Source organism: Heterodontus francisci, unplaced genomic scaffold (assembly GCF_036365525.1).
Source record: "Heterodontus francisci isolate sHetFra1 unplaced genomic scaffold, sHetFra1.hap1 HAP1_SCAFFOLD_430, whole genome shotgun sequence".
NCBI classification, from domain to species: domain Eukaryota; kingdom Metazoa; phylum Chordata; class Chondrichthyes; order Heterodontiformes; family Heterodontidae; genus Heterodontus; species Heterodontus francisci.
In genome coordinates this window covers 1,041,305-1,059,835 of record NW_027141009.1, presented here as the reverse complement: position 1 = coordinate 1,059,835, position 18,531 = coordinate 1,041,305, and the positions used below count along the sequence as shown (strand labels likewise).

The window sequence follows — 18,531 nt, the reverse complement described above, 5'->3', positions numbered from 1 at the left end:
CAGGAGGTTCCCAAGGTATGAGCAGTGATCCACATTGCCCAGTGGTTCACCGTGAATCTTGATAGTCGAGGGGCAGTGTCGGGGAGCAGGCTGGTAGAGGACCTTTGTCTTCTGGATGTTTTGCTTAAGGCCAATTATTTCATACACCTCCGTGAATGCATTGATCACGGTTTGACGCTTGGCCTCTGAGTGTGCACATACGCAGGCGTCGTTAGCATACTGCAGCTTGATGACAGAGGTTGGAGTGGCCTTACATCTGGACTGGAGGCAACATAGGTTAAATAGTTTCCCACTCGTCCTGAAGAGTAGATCTACACATGCGACCTAAAGAACAGCTGATGGGCTGAAAGAACACTGGAACTACAAACATTAGCTGACAGCCACGACATGTGTGGATTCTTCAGCACAGTCAAGACCATTCACGGCACATGTACCCAAGGACCTACCCCACTGAGAGCAAAAGAATGGAGTGACATTGATCAAGGACAGATAGGCAGTCTGCACTCGTTGCAAGGAGCACTTTGAAGATCTCCTCAATTGTGACTAAGTCCTTGATGCGAGTGCCCTTGACCGCATTCCACAGCATGCTACCCACCGTGCTGTCAGCACAATCCCAGGCTGACAGAGATTGAAAAGGCCATCTGACAGCTAAAAAACAATAAGGCCGCTGGCATAGATGGAATTCCCATCAAAATTCTAAAATCTGGCAGAGAAGCACTCTTGACAGAAATACATGGGCTCATTTCCCTCATTTGGAAGGAGGAGAGCATGACAGGCGATCTCCGAGACACTGTAATAGTGATCATCTTTAAAGCAGGTGACAGGACTGACTGTGGTAACTACAGAGGGGTATCCCTGCTGTCCGCCACAGGGAAGGCCTTCACAAGAGTCCCTCTCAACTGCCTCCTCCCCGTGGCTGAAGAGCTCCTACTGGAATCACAATGTGGATTCTGTCCATCAAGAAGCACAATGGACATGATCTTCACAGCAAGACAACTCCAAGAAAATGTAGGGAGCAGCAACAACCTTTATACCTGGTTTTCTCTGACCTGACAAGGCCTTCGACTCTACCAACCAGGAGGGATTATGGAACGTCCTCAAATTTGGCTGCCCAGAGAAATTTATCATCATCCTCTGACGACTGCATGATGACATGCAAGCTGTAATCCTTCCCAACGGACCTACCACTGACCCAAACCCAATGCAAACTGGGGTCGAGCAAGGCTGTGTCATCGCACCAATGCTCTTTTCCATCATTCTTGCCGCAACACTCCACCTCATCTCCTCATACTCACAGTACCAGAGACTGACAGATACAGAATGGATGTCACACTCACAGTACCAGAGACTGACAGATACAGAATGGATGTCACACTCACAGTCCTAGAGTCTGACAGATACAGAATGGATGTCACACTAACAGTCCTAGAGTCTGACAGATATAGATTGGATGTCACACTCACAATACCAGAGTCTGACAGATACAGAATGGATGTCACACTCACAGTACCAGAGTCTGACAGATACAGAATGGATGTCACACTCAGTACCAGAGTCTGACAGATACAGAATGGATGTCACACTCACAGTCCTAGAGTTTGATAGATACAGAATGAATCCACACAGCACAGGAGACTTCTTTTCTTCTTCTTCTTCTTTGGCCTCCTTGTCTCTAGAGACAATGGGTAAGCGCAAAAGCTTGTCAGTGGTTTGTGAAGCAGCGTCTGGAATGGCTATAAAGGCAAATTCTAGAGCGACAGACTCTTCCACAGGTGCTGCAGATAAAATTGGTTGTCAGGGCTGTTACACAGTTGTCTCTCCCCTTGAGCTTCTGTCTTTTTTCCTGCCAACTGCTAAGTCTCTTCGACTCACCACACTTTAGCTCCGCATTTATGGCTGTCCGCCAGCTCTGGCGATCACTGGCAACTGACTCCCACGACTTGTGATCAATGTCACAGGACTTCACGTCGCGTTTGCAAACGACTTTAAAGCAGAGACATGGATGGTCGGTGGTTCTGATACCAGTGACGAGCTCGCTGTACAATGTGTCCTTGGGGATCCTGCCATCTTCCATGCGGCTCACATGGCCAAGCCATCTCAAGCGCCGCTGGCTCCGTAGGGTGTATGTGCTGGGGATGTTGACCGCCTCAAGGACTTCTGTGTTGGAGGTACGGTCCTGCCACCTGATGCCAAGGATTCTCCAGAGGCAGCAAAGATGGAATGTATTGAGACGTCGCTCTTGGCTGACATACGTTGTCCAGGCCTCGCTGCCGCAAAGCAAAGTACTGAGGACTCAGGCTTGATATACTTGGACTTTTGTGTTCCGTGTCAGTGTGCCATTTCCCCACACTCACTTGGCCAGTCTGGACATAGCAGTGTTCTCGCACCTACACTGTTTGGGATCTTCTTCTCCCTGCTGCTCTCACATGCATTCAAGTCTTCAGAAGAAGAAATTTTCCTCCACACAAGATCAGATGGCAGTTTGTTCAACCTTGCCCATCTAAGAGCGAAGAGCAAAGTACAGAAAGTCCGCATCAGGGAACTCCTCTTTGCTGACGATGCTGCATTAACATCCCACACTGAAGAGTGTCTGCAGAGACTCACTGACAGCATTGCGGCTGCCTGCAACGAATTTGGCCTAACCATCAGCCTCAAGAAAACGAACATCATGGGACAGGACATTATAAATACTCCATCCATCAATATGGGTGAACACGCTCTGGAAGTGGTTCAAGAGTTTACCTATCCAGGCTCAACTATCACCAGTAACCTGTCTCCCGTTGCAGAAGTCAACAAGCACATGGGAAAGGCTTCCACTGCTATGTCCAGACTGGCCAAGAGAGTGTGGGAAAATGGCGCAATGACACGGAACCAGAGACTGAGAGCTACCAGATTACATAAAACACTAAAACACAGTAGCAGAGAGTAAAATAAACGGAATTAATTGCACACTCACATGCAATAGCAGAGACAGAACGACACAGAATCAGTCAATAAGTGTCCTCCCAACAACAGCCAGGACATTTCCAGGGAGCTTTACACAGGGAACGACTGTTATACTATAAACGGGGACTGGAGAATCTTTGTGAAATATCCTTCCTGATTGCAGGAAGGGTGTTTGTGATTGGTTGCAAATATTTATTCTGATTGGATGGCGGAAGACACCAATTAGAGAATTACAATTTCAAACCGTTTTGACATCACTCCCAATCACCCAATCACAATCTTAACTTTCAGTCCATTGTGCAGTCTTACTTGGAGCTGGTGTACTTGGTCACCGCCTTTGTCCCTTCCGACACGGCGTGCTTGGCCAGCTCCCCGGGCAGCAGCAGGCGCACGGCGGTCTGGATCTGCCGGGGGCTGATGGTGCTGCGCTTGTTGTAATGGGCCAGGCGGGAAGCCTCACCCGCGATGCGCTCGAAAATATCGTTCACAAACGAGTTCATGATGCTCATGGCCTTGGAGGAGATGCCGGTGTCGGGGTGAACCTGCTTCATCACTTTGTAGATGTAGATGGAGTAACTCTCCTTCCTCGACTTTGTCCGCTTCTTGCCGCCCTTTGCTGACGGTTTACTCACAGTTTTCTTGGCGCCCTTCTCAGCAGCTGCTTTCTTCTTCTCCTCAACCATCTTCAGATCCAATTTCAGACACAGAAATAAACCAAACCCCTTCCGAGTGCGGATTAAATAGACAATCCCGCAGCTCTATGCTAATGAGGGATGGGGAAAAGTAAAGATTGTGATTGGGTGATTGGGATTGATGTCACAATGGTTTGCTATTGTAATACTATAATTGGTGTCCTTCGCCATCCAATCACATTCAAACTTTGCAGCCAATCACAAACATTCGTACTGCAATCAGGAAGTATGTTTCACAAAGACTCTCTCCAGCTGCAGTTTACATTGAAAGTGCCGCTCCCTGTGTCACGCTCTCTGGAAATGTTCTGCATGTCGTTGAGAGGACGCTGATTGATGATTCTGTGTCGTTGCTATTGCATGTGAGTGTGCAATTAATTCCATTTCTTTTATTCTCTGCTCCTGTGTTTGAGTGTGTTCTGTCATTCAGCAGTTCTCAGTCTCTGGTGCTGCATGGATTTATTCTGTATTTATTTATTTCGAGATATAGCACTGAAACAGGCCCTTCGGCCCACCGAGTCTGTGCCGACCAGCAATCACCCATTTATACTAACCCTGCAGTAATCCCAATCTACACTAGGGGCAATTTACAATGACCAATTTACCTATCAACCTGCAAGTCTTTGGCGGTGGGAGGAAACCAGAGCACCCGGCGAAAACCCACTGGTCACAGGGAGAACTTGCAAACTCCGCACAGGCAGTACCCAGAATCGAACCAGGGGCCCTGGAGCTGTGAGGCTGCAGTGCTAACCACTGCGCCACTGTATCTGTCAGACTCTAGTACTGTGTTTGAGTGTGACATCCATTCTGTATCTGTCAATCTCTGTTGCTGTGTTTGAGTGTGAGGAGTTGAGGCGGAGTGTTGGTGCGAGGAAGATGGAAAAGAGCGTTTGTGCGATGACACAGACTTAGTGGACCCCAGTTTGCATTGGGATTGGGTCAGTTGAAGGTCCGTTGGGAAGGATTACAGCTTGCATGTCATCATGCAGTCGTTGGAGGTTGGTGACGAATTTTTCCGGCAGCCAAATTTGAGAAGACGTTCCATAATCCCTCCTGGTTGGTAGAGTCGAAGGCCTTTGTCAGGTCAGAGAAGACCAGGTAGAAAGGTTGCTGCTGCTCCCTACATTTTCTTGGCGTTGTCTTGCTGTGAAGATCATGTCCACTGTGTCTCTTGATGGACAGAATCCACATTGTGATTCCAGTAGGATATCTTCAGGCACGGGGAGGAGACAGTTGAGAGGGACTCTTGTGATGGCCTTCCCTGTAGTGAACAGCTGGGATACCCCTCTGTCATTACCACAGTCGGTCTTGCCACCATTTTTGGTGATGATCACAATGACAGCATCTCAGAGAAACCTGGCGTGCTCTCGTCCTTCCAGCTGAGGGAAATGAGACCATGTATTTGTGTTCAGTGTTCTTCTCTGTCGTATTTTAAATTTTCAGAGGAAATTCCATCGATGCCGGTGGCCTTCATTTTTTTTTACCTGTCAGATTGCCTTTTCAATTTCTGTTGGGCTGGGATTGTGCTGACGTCATGGTGGGTAACAAGCTGTGGAATGTGGCACTTGCATCAAGGAGATCTTCAAAGTGCTACTTCCAACGAGTGCTGACTGCCTCTCCGACCTTGATCAGTGTCACTCCATTCTTTACTCTCAGTAGGGTAGGTCCTTGGTAATTTGGGCCATAAATGGTCTTGACGGTGCTGAAGAATACACACATGTCGTGGCTGTCAGCAAGTTGCTGTATTTCCTGCACTCTTTCAGCCCATCAGCTGTTCTTTAGTTCGTGTAAGCAGATCTACTCTCCCGGACGAGTGGGAAACTATTGAAACTACATTGCCTGCAGTCCTGAAGCAAGGCCACTCCAACATCTGTCATCGAGCTGCAGTATGCTGACAATGCTTGCATATGCGCACACTCAGAGGCCAAGCTTCAAACCCTCATCGATGCATTCATGGAGGCGCATGAAAGAATTGGCTTGAAGCAAAACATCCGGAAAGCTAAGGTCCTCTGCCAGCCTGCTCCCCGACACTGCCCCCGACTATTAAGATCCAAGGCGAATCACTGGACAATGTGGATCACTGCTCATACCTTGGGAACCTCCTGTCACCATGGGCAGATATCGACAATGACACTCAGGATCGCTTCCAGAAGGCCATGTGTCCCATAAATCCTTCTCTGCCATTCAATAAGATCATGCCTGTTCTGATTGAGGCCTTAATTCCACTTTCCTGCCTGTGCCCATTGACCAGTGACTCCCTTGTACATCAAAAAATCTGTCTATCACAGCCTTGAATATATTCAATGACCCAGCCTACACAGTCCTCTGGAGAACAGAATTCCAAAGATGAACAACCCTCTGACAGAAGAAATTCCTCCTCATCTCTTTCTTGAATGGGAGACCACTTATCTTGAAACTGTGGCCCATAATTCTACATTCCCCCACAAGGAGAAGCATCTTCCCAGCATCTACCTGTCCAGCCCACTGAGAATCTTATAGGTTTCAATAAGATCACCTCTCAATCTTCTAAACTCCAGTGAGTAGAGGCCCAATCTGCTCAGCTTTTTCTCACAAGTCAACCCTTCATCCCAGGAATCAGCCTCGTGAACATTCTTGGAACTGATTCCAATACAAGTATATCCCTCCTTAAGTAAGGAGACCAAAACTGTATGGAGAACTTTAGTTGGGATGCCACTAATGCCCTGCACAGTTACAGCAAAACCTCCCTACTTTTATACTCCATTCCCCTTGCTAAAAATTCCAACATTCCATTTGCATCCTAATTACGTGCTATACCTTCATGCTAACTTTTCTGTAATTCATGTCCCTGGACACCCAGATCCCTCGGTACAGCAGCATTCTGCAGTCTGTCTCTATGTAAGTAATATTCTGTTTTTCTATTCTTCCTGCCAAAGTGGACAATCTCACATTTTCCTATATTACACTCCATCTGCCAAACTTTTGCCCACTGACTTAACCTATCTATATCTCTTTGCAGACACTTTATGTCCTCCTCACAACTTTCTTTCCTACCTATCTTTGTACCATCCATAAATTTGGCAACAGTACACTCAGTCCCTTCTTGCAATTATTAATATAGACCATAAATAGTTGAGGCACCAGCACTGATCCCTGTGACATTCCATTAGTTACAGTTTTCCAATCTGAAAATGCCCCATTTGTCCCCACTCTCTGTTTCCTGTGAGTTAGCCAATCCTATATCCATGTGCGTGTAGTTTTCATTTTATATCTATCAGTGCCTGGTACTCTATGTGAGTTTTGGACTCTTTCTTACTCTCTCACTGCTATTTTTTGTGTGTTAGGTTGCTTTAGATGACTCAGGCTGAAGTACTGTTTTTGAGTGCAGTAATCAACCTATATCTTTCAGCATCTGGCACTGAGCATGTGTTTCAGCAAAACTCTCTATCTGTCAGTATCTGGTACTCTGTGTGAGTGTGGGATTCATTATATAATCTTCCGTCCCTGAGACTGATGGCAAGTCTGGATTTATTCTCAATAAAATGTCAGTACAGAAACAGGCCACTGATGTGGTAGGTTTTAAGCAGACAATATATTTGAGGTTTTGCTTAGTAGTAAATATTTGTCACTGTGAACACAACAGTGAAAGATAATGTATCCTATAATCTGATACAGGATTGGTGTGCAAGTGTAATTCAGGCTGTACTAATAAATTTGATCAGTGCCATTCAGTCTGAGTGAGTATCTTGGATTTGCATGTAAAATGAGCTCAGTCTGGAATTGTACAGTATCTTCCATCTGCCACTGTACGAGATTTCAGGACTGGTATGTAACTTATAGCTCAGAATATACTGATCAAATTTATAATGTATCTTTTAGTTTCACAATCCGGATGAGTTTTAAACTGGAATCTGAGTTTGTATCTCAGGTTATACGATATTTCAGAATCTCTTAATCTGATTATGGACTTGAGTCTAATGTATATGTCTGGAAACATGATGGGAATTAATACTGATAATAAACTCATAACCTGTGTAAATATTGGGCTGGTATTTAACTTAAATCTCAGAGTACATGATTGAGGTTAATTCTGTAACTTTGAAACAGGAACCACGTGTCAGTTCTCTGTGTGTTTCATTTGTAGCTGAGGTTGCACTATTGTGGGATTGACACACTGATAATTTGATAGTGAGTGAGAAGTTGGACTGGGATGTATGTATCTACCTGTCAGTGGTAATGAGTTGGGGTGACATGGAAACAACGTCTGTCTCTCCTGCTCTATTTGATTGAGGGATTGAAAATGTGTCTCTGGAACTATTTCTGCTGTCTGTGACTGTGGAACTGATGACCTGTCTGTGTCTCTGCACTCAGTGAGTGATAATGTACGTATTGTGTGTGAGAAGAAGCTGGTGGCACTCTTCCTTGTAACTTGGGTGGAGGAAATAGCCCATTTATTCTGGTTCATTCAATCATTTGCCTGTTTGAACAAAAGTATGTTTGTAACTAAAATACAAGTGAGATCAAAGATATAGAGTTTTAATGAATTTAATCTCTCAAATAATAATCATTATGGATACCCGCAAAAGAACCACCGCAACACAAATATTGTCACTGTTTCACTCCACTACAATAAGTTTCTTCCCATTCTGTCTCCATCCCCTTGTCCACACACAACCCTAGAATGGCCTCTCCACTCACTCCATGTTCCGAGCCCAGTTCCAGATCCACTCCGCCTCTTACAAACAGCCCCCGTCTGCCCCTGAACTTGCCCCGGGCTCGATGCTGATCTCTGAGGATATCTGCGGACATGCTCCCAAAGCGATGTGCTGCTGGAAGGAGGCTGCTGTTTGCTGCCTTGCACCGGGACCGGGATCTCTCCATTCTCGGCAGTTTTAAACCATCTTCATCCGCTCACAGGCAGTGCTGGGGGAGGGGAGCGCAGGCCCAGATTTCTGCAGCACTTCAGCCAGAAACGTGGAAAACTTCCGGCACAGAATGAGTCCATTCGGCCCATCGTGTCCGCGCCAGCGGAATGAGAGGGATATAGCCTGTTCCCACAGTTTGTTGTTATTGGACAGTGAAGTGTGGAAACAGAAACGGACAGTCAGGATGTGGGGAGCTACACAAAGAGAATCTATTATAAGCACCAGGTGAGAAGTGTGAAGGACACATTTTAAACAGCGGCTGTTTGGTTTCGCTTGAACGGTTAGACCATGGGAGCGGGAACAGGAAATCTGACCTGTGTAAAAGTCCCTGTTCCGTCGGTCAGTCCCATTCATGGCCCAGTGGATTGTTTCTGGATGTTATTTAATTGTTGTAAAATGGCCAAAGCCCCTGGTATGCAGTAGCTGGGGGCTGCAGGACTGCAGTGGAATCAGACACTGACTCTGTTTGTGTTGCTGGGTTTCCTTTGTGATTGTTCACAATGATTATTCATTGAAAAATTGTTTTGGTCTCTATTGTAACTTCCACCACATCTCTTCCTGAATTATAATAAATACTTTTTCTTTCTACAGGCAATACTTGAGGAAGCTGAATAAATGTAGTGATTCCTCGACACAAGGGGAAGTGCAGCCAGCTCCTCACACACAGTAAGTACAGTATCAGTCACAGAGAGCAGAGACATCAATTCCACAATCACCGACAGCAGAAGTAGTCGGAACATAAAACCACACAAAATAGAAGCAGGAGTAGATCATATGGCCCGTGGAGCCTGCTCCGCCATTCAGTACCATCATGGATGATCTGAGGCTTCAATTCCACTTTCCCGCCTGCTCGCCTTATCCCCTGATTCTCTGAGAGATCAAAAATCTGTCCATCGCAGCTTTACTGAATGATGGAGCATCCACAATCCTCTGGAGTAGAAAATTCCAAAGATTCACAACCCTTTGAGTGAAGTAATTTCTGCTCATCATCAGCCTCTTATCGTGGCACTGTGTCCCCATGTTTTAGATTCTCTGACCAGCAGAAACAATCTCTCAGTGTCTCCCCTATCCTGTCCCTTCAGAATTTTGTATGTTTCAATGAGATCACCTCTCATTCTTCTAAACTCCAGAGTATAGGCCCAATTTACTCAGCCTTTCATCATAGGACAATCCCCTCATCCCAGGGACTAATTTAGTGAACATTTGCTGCACCGCCTCCAATGCACATATATCCTTTCTTAAGTGTGCAGACCAAAACGTCACACTGTATTCCAGATGTGGTCTCACCGAAATCCTGTACAATTGTAACTCACTTCTTTATTGCTGTATTCTAATCCCCTCGCAATAAAGGCCAACACGCCATTTGCCTTCCTAATTGCTTCTTGTACCTGCATGCTAACTTTCTGTATTCCTTGTACAAGTACACCCAAGTCTCTTTGAACACCAACAGTTACAAGTTTCACACCTTTTATCAAATATTCTACTTTTCTATTCTTATGACCAAAGTGAAGAACTTCACACTTCCCTACATTATACTCCATCTACCATCTTCTTGCCCACTCACTGAACTTGTCTATATCTCTTTGCAGCCTCTCTATGTCCTTCCACAGCTTCCCTTTCTACCTACCTTTGTATCATCAATAAACTTAGATGCATGACTCTTTGTCTCTTCATCTAAGTCATTAATTTAGATTGTAAATAGCTGAGACTCCAGCACTTATCCTTGCGACACTCCTGCCAATTCACTGCCTGCCAATCTGTTTATACCCACTCTTTGCTTCCTGTCCATTAACCAATTCTCTATCCATGCTAATATATTAACCACAATTCCATGAGTCCCTTATCTTCTCTATTAACCTTTTATGTAGCACCTTATTGAATGCCTTTTGTAAATCCAGGAATACGACTAGTTTCCCTTTACCCTGCTAGTTACATCCTCAAAAAACTCTCATAAATTTGTCAAACAAGATTTCCCTTCAGGAAAATCATGTTGACTTGTTTGAATGCTTTTCTCAGTGCATTGTTCAGACTTCCTGCATTTTCCCAAGGACTGATATTAGGCTAACTGACCTGTAGTTCACAGTTTTCTCTCTCCCTCCTTTCCTGAAAAGCAGTGTAACATTTTCCAACTTCCAATCTGATAGAAATTTTCTGACCCCCTCCCACACCCACTGCAAAATTGCACGGAACGGCGGTGGGGAGAAACAGCCTGTCTGCCCCAGGCCAATCAAGGCCCTTAATTGGCCAATTAACAGCCACTTATGGGCCTCCTCTCTCTGCTGCAGGTATTTTATCCTTGGTTGGGTTGGGGGCGGGGAGGCAGTGTGGCAAAGGCACCAAGAACCCTGCCTGATAAAACCATGCGTCTTTCTTGCGGGCTGCGGGGGGTTCTTCCTGACTAGGCACCCTGTTCCCCATGGAGGGCCACCCTCAAAGCTGAAACCGCCCCCATTGGGCCCCCCCGGACCCTGCACCTGACCCCCATTGCCTCAGACTTAAAGGTAACATTATATATTCTATCAAAACAGACTGAATGACAGATAACATAGCACTCCACAAAACTATAGTGTTCGAGTGACAGATATTGTCTCAGTTATTTATTGCAGCCTGAGCTACACACTATATGCCAATCTAAAATCACATACAGTTTCAGACTGAGATACAGTATTTATTCCATAAATGCAAACCGAACTATATGTTCCACAGGAGTTCATACTATTGAACAAGCCTGGGCTCTTTTCTCTGAGTGGTCACCTAATAGAAGCATTGCATAATATGAAGGGCTTCGTTAGGGTAGAGGTAAAGATGTTTCCCACTTGTGGTGGAGTCCAAAGCTGTCGATATGAAATAGTCAGTAATAAATTAAATAAATAACTCGGGGAAACTTCTTTACCCTGCTTTGACAGCACTTGAGCTGCTAAACATTGTTACATTTAACGTCAAGCTAAATGATTAAATGAGGCAGAAACAATTTGAGAGATTTGCTGATAGGATTAGATGAAGTAGGGTTGGAGTAACCTCATTGGAACTGCCAGCACTTGGGCAGAAAAGCCTGTCTCTGTGCTGTAAATACTATGTAATTCTGTGTAGAGTGAATCCAGAATGACAAACTAACCCAGAGATTAATGGCTACTGAATGCATCCCACACACAGGCAGTACCAGAGACTGACAGATACTGAACAAAACCCGCACTCACAGGCAGTACCAGAGACTGACAGATACTGAACAAAACCCACACTCACAGGAAGTATCAGAGACTGACAGATACTGAACAAAACCCACACTCACAGGCAGTACCAGAGACTGACAGATACTGAACATAACCTATACTCACAGGCAGTACCAGAGACTGACAGATACTGAACAAAACCCACACTCACAGGAAGTACCAGAGACTGACAGATACTGAACAAAACCCACACTCACAGGAAGTACCAGAGACTGACAGATATTGAGCAAAACCCACACTCACAGGCAGTACCAGAGACTGACAGATACTGAACATAACCTACACTCACAGGCAGTGCCAGAGACTGACAGATACTGAACATAACCTACACTCACAGGTAGTGCCAGAGACTGACAGACATTGAACATAACCGACACTCACAGGCAGTCCCAGAAACTGAAAACATTGAACAAAAAGTAAACACGCGGACAGTACCTGAGACTGACAGATATTGAACAAAACACACACTCACAGGCAGTACCAGAGACTGACAGATGTTATGTTCATCCCAAATTCACAACAGAAACTAATAACTGAGAGATCCAACAGAAATCCAACACTTACATATAATACCAGTGACTTAAAGGTACAGAATTAATCGCACTCTCAAATATAGTGCATGTGACTGGGATACAGAATGAGTCTATACTGACACATAGTACCAGGGAATGACAGATACAGAATGAATCACACAGTCACATACAGCAACAGGGACATTTTGGCACAGTATGAATCTGACAGTCATGTACAGAAACAGAGGCTGACAGATATCAAATGAAACCCACACACACATACAGTGACACAGAGCTATAACATATATGCCACATTCACATATATTACCAGAGATTGACAGATACAGAATGAATTCCACACACACAAACAGTTCCAGAGCCTTATACATTCAGAGTGAATATCACACTTTGTACCAGAGACTGACCAATGCTGCATGAATCCCACGCTCCCACTCAGTAATAGAGACTGACAGATAGTCACAAATAAAGAATGATTCTCATTCTCATGTACAGGACAACAGACTGATTTGCCACAATGGTGTCTCTAATCTTTGGGCAAACTCAGTGCAATAACAACTCATCTCCATTCCCAGTATTTCTAAATCCCACCTGTCCTCCATAATCTGAACAATTATTGCATGTTGTGACTGACTGTCTGATCTGTAAACTGCACTGCATCACAGATTGCTGACATTTGCTAGCTGAAAGTGAGAACTGCAAAATAGAAGCAGAAATTGGCACAGTCTGTCAGGGTTAATAAACAGGTAATGTGAGGTAATAAACTTTGTAATAAACTCATATTGCTTCACATTTTTATGCTGAAAATAAAAGTAATCAATTCTTAATAAAAATGTTTACTACATTGATCTGATATTTGTAAATGTGCCCTGTTATATATTACACTACATTGAGCAGTATTTCTGTCTGATTTTTCAGGATACTATTTGCATTACTTCAAATAAAGAAAACATAACTACACAAAGAACTGAGCACAATGCTGAAAGTTTCACAGCAAACAGTCAAAAGGGAAAGAGATAACATATAGAAAGAAAAAAAGCTAAAATACTGAAAACACTCAGCCAGTCCAGAAACAACTGTGGAGAAGAGAAGCTCGGGTTAGTGGTCCAGTTCTGTGACCCGTCTATAGACCTGAAACATTGCTCCTCCCTTCCTCTCCCCACAGATACTGCTGGAACTGCTGAGTGTTTCCAGAATCTTCTGTTATTCAGATTTCTAGCGGCTGCAGTATTTCTCTTTTTGAAGAATAAAACAATCCCTGGGAGGGAATAAAAGTTTACATGGGGCGGCACAGTGGCGCAGTGGTTAGCACCGCAGCCTCACAGCTCCAGGGACCCGGGTTCGATTCCGGGTACTGCCTGTGTGGAGTTTGCAAGTTCTCCCTGTGTCTGCGTGGGTTTCCTCCGGGTGCTCCGGTTTCCTCCCACAAGCCAAAAGACTTGCAGGTTGATCGGTAAATTGGCCATTATAAATTGTCACTAGTATAGGTAGGTGGTAGAGAAATATAGGGACAGGTGGGGATGTTTGGTCGGAATATGGGATTAGTGTAGGATTAGTATAAATGGGTGGTTGATGTTCGGCACAGACTCGGTGGGCCGAAGGGCCTGTTTCAGTCCTGTATCTCTAATCTAAGAAATAAGAGCAGGAGTGGCCACTCTGCCCATCGAAATAAGATAACAACTGATCTCCTATCTCAACTCCATTTTCCGACACTGGCACAGCCGCCTTGATTCCCTTAGTATCCAAAAACCTATCGATCTCTCTTGAATAGACACAATGATTGAGCATCCCGAGCTCTCTGGGGGTAGAGAATTCAAAAGATTCATAACCCTTTGACTGAAAAAAAAATCTCCTCTTCTCAGTTAAATGTGACCAAGCCCTTTATACTGAGACTGTAACCCTTCATTCTAGATTGCCCAGCTCGAGGAAACATCCTCCCAGCATTTACCATGTCAAGCATTTTATCTGCCAGTGAGATTACCTCTCACTCTTCTGAATTCTGGGGAATTGAGGCCTAGTCTATTCAATCTCTTCTCAGAGGACAATCCCCTCATCCCCGGAAGCAGCCTAGTGGCACGTCTCTGTACTCCCTCTAAGGCAAGTATATCCTTCCTTAGATAAGGGGACCAAAACTGCACAGCTGTCCAAGCGTGATCTCACCAAGGCCTGTATAATTGCAATAAATACTCATACTCTAATCTCTTTGCAATAAAGACAAACATATTATTTGTTGAGTACCTGCACGTTAACTTACAGTGATTCCTGGACAAGGACACTCGGGTCCCTCTGAATATAAACATTTCCCAGTCTCTCACTAATTTCAAAAATGTTCTGTATTGCTGTTTTCCTGCCAAAGTGTGTAACTTTACACTTCTCCCCATTACATTCCATCTCTCACATTCTTGCCCACATACTTAGTCTGTCTAAATCCCTTTTTTCCCTTATATCATCAGCAAACATGGATAACATTACATTCCGTCACCTCATCTAAGTCATTGATACAGAATGGAAATAACTGAGTCCCGAGCACCAATCCTTGCAGTATCCAACTACTTACAGCTTTCCTGCCGAAAATGACTCGGTTATTCCTGCTCTCTGTTTTTTGTCTGTTAACTACTACTCAATCTATACTAATATATTATCCCCAAATCGCATGGGACCTACATTGGTGTAATAACCTCTTGTTTTGATAACTTACTGAATGCTTTTTGAAAATCCAAACAGACTACATCCACTGGTTCCCCTTATCTACCCTGACAGTTACAACATCAACATATTCTAATTAGTTTGTTATTGACAATTTCCTTTTAATAAATCCATGTTGACTCTGCCCAACCATATTCTGATATTCCACATCACCCTTTACCACGTCTGTAATAATAGATTGTAGCATATTCCCCATTGCTGATGTCAGGCTAACTGGCCTTTAGTTCCATGCTTTCTCTCTCCTTCCTTTCTCGTATAGTGTGGATATGTTTGTTACCCTCCAATCCACAGCTTCCAGAATCCAGGAATTGTTTTTTATAAGGAACGGGAATAGCTGTGGGAAAATGAATCTGAGTAATTCTATTCTGAGTCCACTGTATGATTCAGGTCAAATAATAATTATCAATAAAAAGGAGTAAAATCAGAGTTCAATTTAACTTTAATTTGAAGGAAATCAGTGTTGGAAATATGTTTATTCAAATTATACACTTCTTGGTTTGGGAAACAAAATTCCTTTGAGACAGCACCCAACTCAGTTCCTATCTTTCAGTTTCTCATCTGAGGAATTTAAGGAACGCCAAACTGTAATGGCTGGGAATCAAACCCGGGCACAGCTGCTTGGAAGGTCATTGACCTGAAACAGTAACTCTGTTCTCTCTCCACAGATGCTGCCTGACCTGCTGAGTATTTCCATCATTTTCTGTTTTTATTCCAGCTGTTTGGAAGGCAGCTATGCTCACTGCTCCAACAGCATCGCTCACATGGAGCAATACATTGAGTCTTTCTGTGGATTTTGGGACTGGGCCGCTGTCTTTTGGTCTCTGATGCCATAATCACAGCCAATAAAATACTCAGCTCAGTTCCAGGTGTTTAAAACTGGTGAACTGAAAGGCGACATGATGTTTCAGGATGTGTCAGGATGTTTCTGAACAGCAAAAATCACAATTTTACAACACGGAAAGAGTTCATTTGCACAATTGTGCTGCTCTTTGAAAGAACTGTCCAATCAGTCCCACCTCCCTGTCATTTTCACATTGCCCTGTAATTTCCCCATCAAATAATGATCCAATTCCCTCAGGAAAGTTATTATTGAATCTGTTTTTACCTCCCTTTTCAAGCAGTACATTTCTGATCATCAGAATGCGTGTTAAAATATCACCTCATCTCCCCCTGATTCTTTTAACAATTCTGTGTCCATTGGTCACAGACCCTTCTGCCAGTGGGAACAGTTCCTCTTCAACCCATTAGAATGTAGAACACAACTATTAAATATTACATTAACATCTCTGCACCAAGAAGAACGACCCTAGCTTTGCTATTCTTTCACGCATCTCTAGTGCCATTCTAGTCAATCTCCTCTGCACTCTCTCTCAGGCTTTGATATCCATGCTAAAATGTGGAACCTAGAATTAGACACAATGCTCCAGCTGAGGCCAATAACCAGTGAGATTTATAAAGGTTCAGCATAAACTCCTTGTTTGTGACCCTTACTCCCATTTCTGGTTTCTAACCCAGTGTCGGCTCTGAGCTGTTGGAATTGCCTGAATAAATATTTCCGCCCAACAAAGCGCTCAATTTCGAGGCCGGAATGTGAGAAGCTGCTGAAAATAAGAGACCCTCGCAGTCAGGCGTCATTTCCCGGTGTATTTTTCAATAGAAACTGGGGCTGGAGAGAGTCTTTGGGAAATGGAATTCCTGAATGCAGTGAGAGAGTTTGTGATTGGTTGCAGATAGAAAACTATTCTGACATCACTGCCAATCACCCATCACAATCATTACTTTCTCCCATCCCTCATTAGCATAGAGCTGTGGGATTGTCTATTTAATCCGCACTCGGAAGGGGTTTGGTTTATTTCTGTATCTGAAATTGAAACTGAAAATGGTAAGGTCCCCCCACCAAGCTGAACTGAGGGGCTGGACCCCTGGGAAACCCCTCGAACTGTATCGGGAAAATTTTCATTTGCTGTAAATGTAAAAATGTAATTGGCATGACAAATGTGAAATGGAAGGGTTGTGAAGCAACTCATGATTGTATTGAAGGAAACTGATCTCCCTTGCAATGTTTGTATTTTTTGGTGCTGTTTGGCAATGTATTTTTTACAGATTTTTATGAATAAAGTATATTTTGGAAATAAAAAAAAAAGAAAGCAGCTCCTAAGAAGGGCGCCAAGAAAACCTTAAATAAACCGTCAACAAAGGGCGGCAAGAAGCGGAGGAAGGAGGGTTACTCCAAGGACACTCCTACAAAGTGACGAAGCAGGTTCATCCCGACACCGGCATCTCCTCCAAGGCCATGAGCATCATTAACTCGTTTGTGAACGATATTTTCGAGCGCATCGCGGGTGAGGCTTCCCGCCTGGCCCATTGCAACAAGCGCAGCACCATCAGCTCCCGGGAGATCCAGACCGCCGTGCGCCTGCTGCTGCCCGGGGAGCTGGCCAAGCACGCCGTGTCGGAAGGGACACCAGCTCCAAGTAAAACTATACAATGGACTGAAAAACATCCCAAACACAACGGCTCTTTTAAGAGCCACCCACAATCTCTGAAAAAGCTGCATCCGACATCTTTATGAAATCACTTTAAGACAATGTATAATATAATAACGGTCCCACTGCTGTGTTTGTATCTCCTGTTATTAACCGAACACGAACCCATAATCTGATCATCCGCCTTCACTTTTTTTGCCTAAAGCTGCTCTGTTTCTGTTTTTTCACAGCCCCTGAATGACCGCATTAACAGTTGATTTCAGCGGCAAGGATTAGACCTTAATCCCTTCACTGATTAATAATTTTATTAACAGCAATTCTCCGCAGTGTAACAGCCTGGGATGGGATTATTACAGAGCAAGTTTAGGGCCGTTTGAGGACTTGATCCGGCTCCCTCTTTTCAGAGAAGGACACTGGGCTCTGATTCAAAACTAAACTGAGTATTTCACTTCAGGCCAATGCAGCCCCCACCCGGGACAGTTTGAAAGCGATTGTGGAATGAGTCAAAATTTAAATCACATTTTACAAGTTGAATAAAACAAAATCTGGAGATGGGACTTCAAATCTTTGACTAAGGATGACATTTATTTTAATTAGAATTAGAATTAGAATTAGAACATTACAGCGCAGTGCAGGCCCTTCGGCCCTCGATGTTGCGTAGACCTGTGAAACCATCTGACCTACACGATTCCATTTTCATCCATATGTCTATCCAATGACCACTTAAATGCCCTTAAAGTTGGCGAAACTACTACTGCTGCAGGCAGGGCGTTCCATGCCCTTACTACTCTCTGAGTAAAGAAGCTACCTCTCACATCTGTCCTATATCTATCACCCCTCAACTTGAAGCTATGTCCCCTCGTGTTTTCCATCACCATCCGAGGAAAAAGACGCTCACTATCCACCCTATCTAACCCTCTGATTATCTTATATGTCTCTATTAAGTCACCTCTCCTCCTCCTTCTCTCCAACGAAAGCAACCTCAAGTCCCTCAGCCTTTCCTCGTAAGACCTTCCCTCCATACCAGGCAACATCCTAGT

General features: G+C 44.2%; 1 protein-coding gene and 1 pseudogene across 1 annotated transcript; one reads left to right on the top strand and one right to left on the bottom strand.

Moving 5' to 3' along the window:
* Positions 1-3,251: 3,251 nt before the first annotated feature.
* On the bottom strand, positions 3,252-3,629 carry LOC137361824 (histone H2B 1/2-like). Its single transcript, XM_068026437.1, has one exon. The coding sequence runs from the start codon at positions 3,627-3,629 to the stop codon at positions 3,252-3,254; it is 378 nt and encodes a 125-aa protein (XP_067882538.1).
* A 12,770-nt stretch (positions 3,630-16,399) lies between these two features.
* LOC137361821 (histone H2B 1/2-like) lies at positions 16,400-17,748 on the top strand (annotated as a pseudogene).
* The last annotated feature ends 783 nt before the right edge of the window (positions 17,749-18,531 follow it).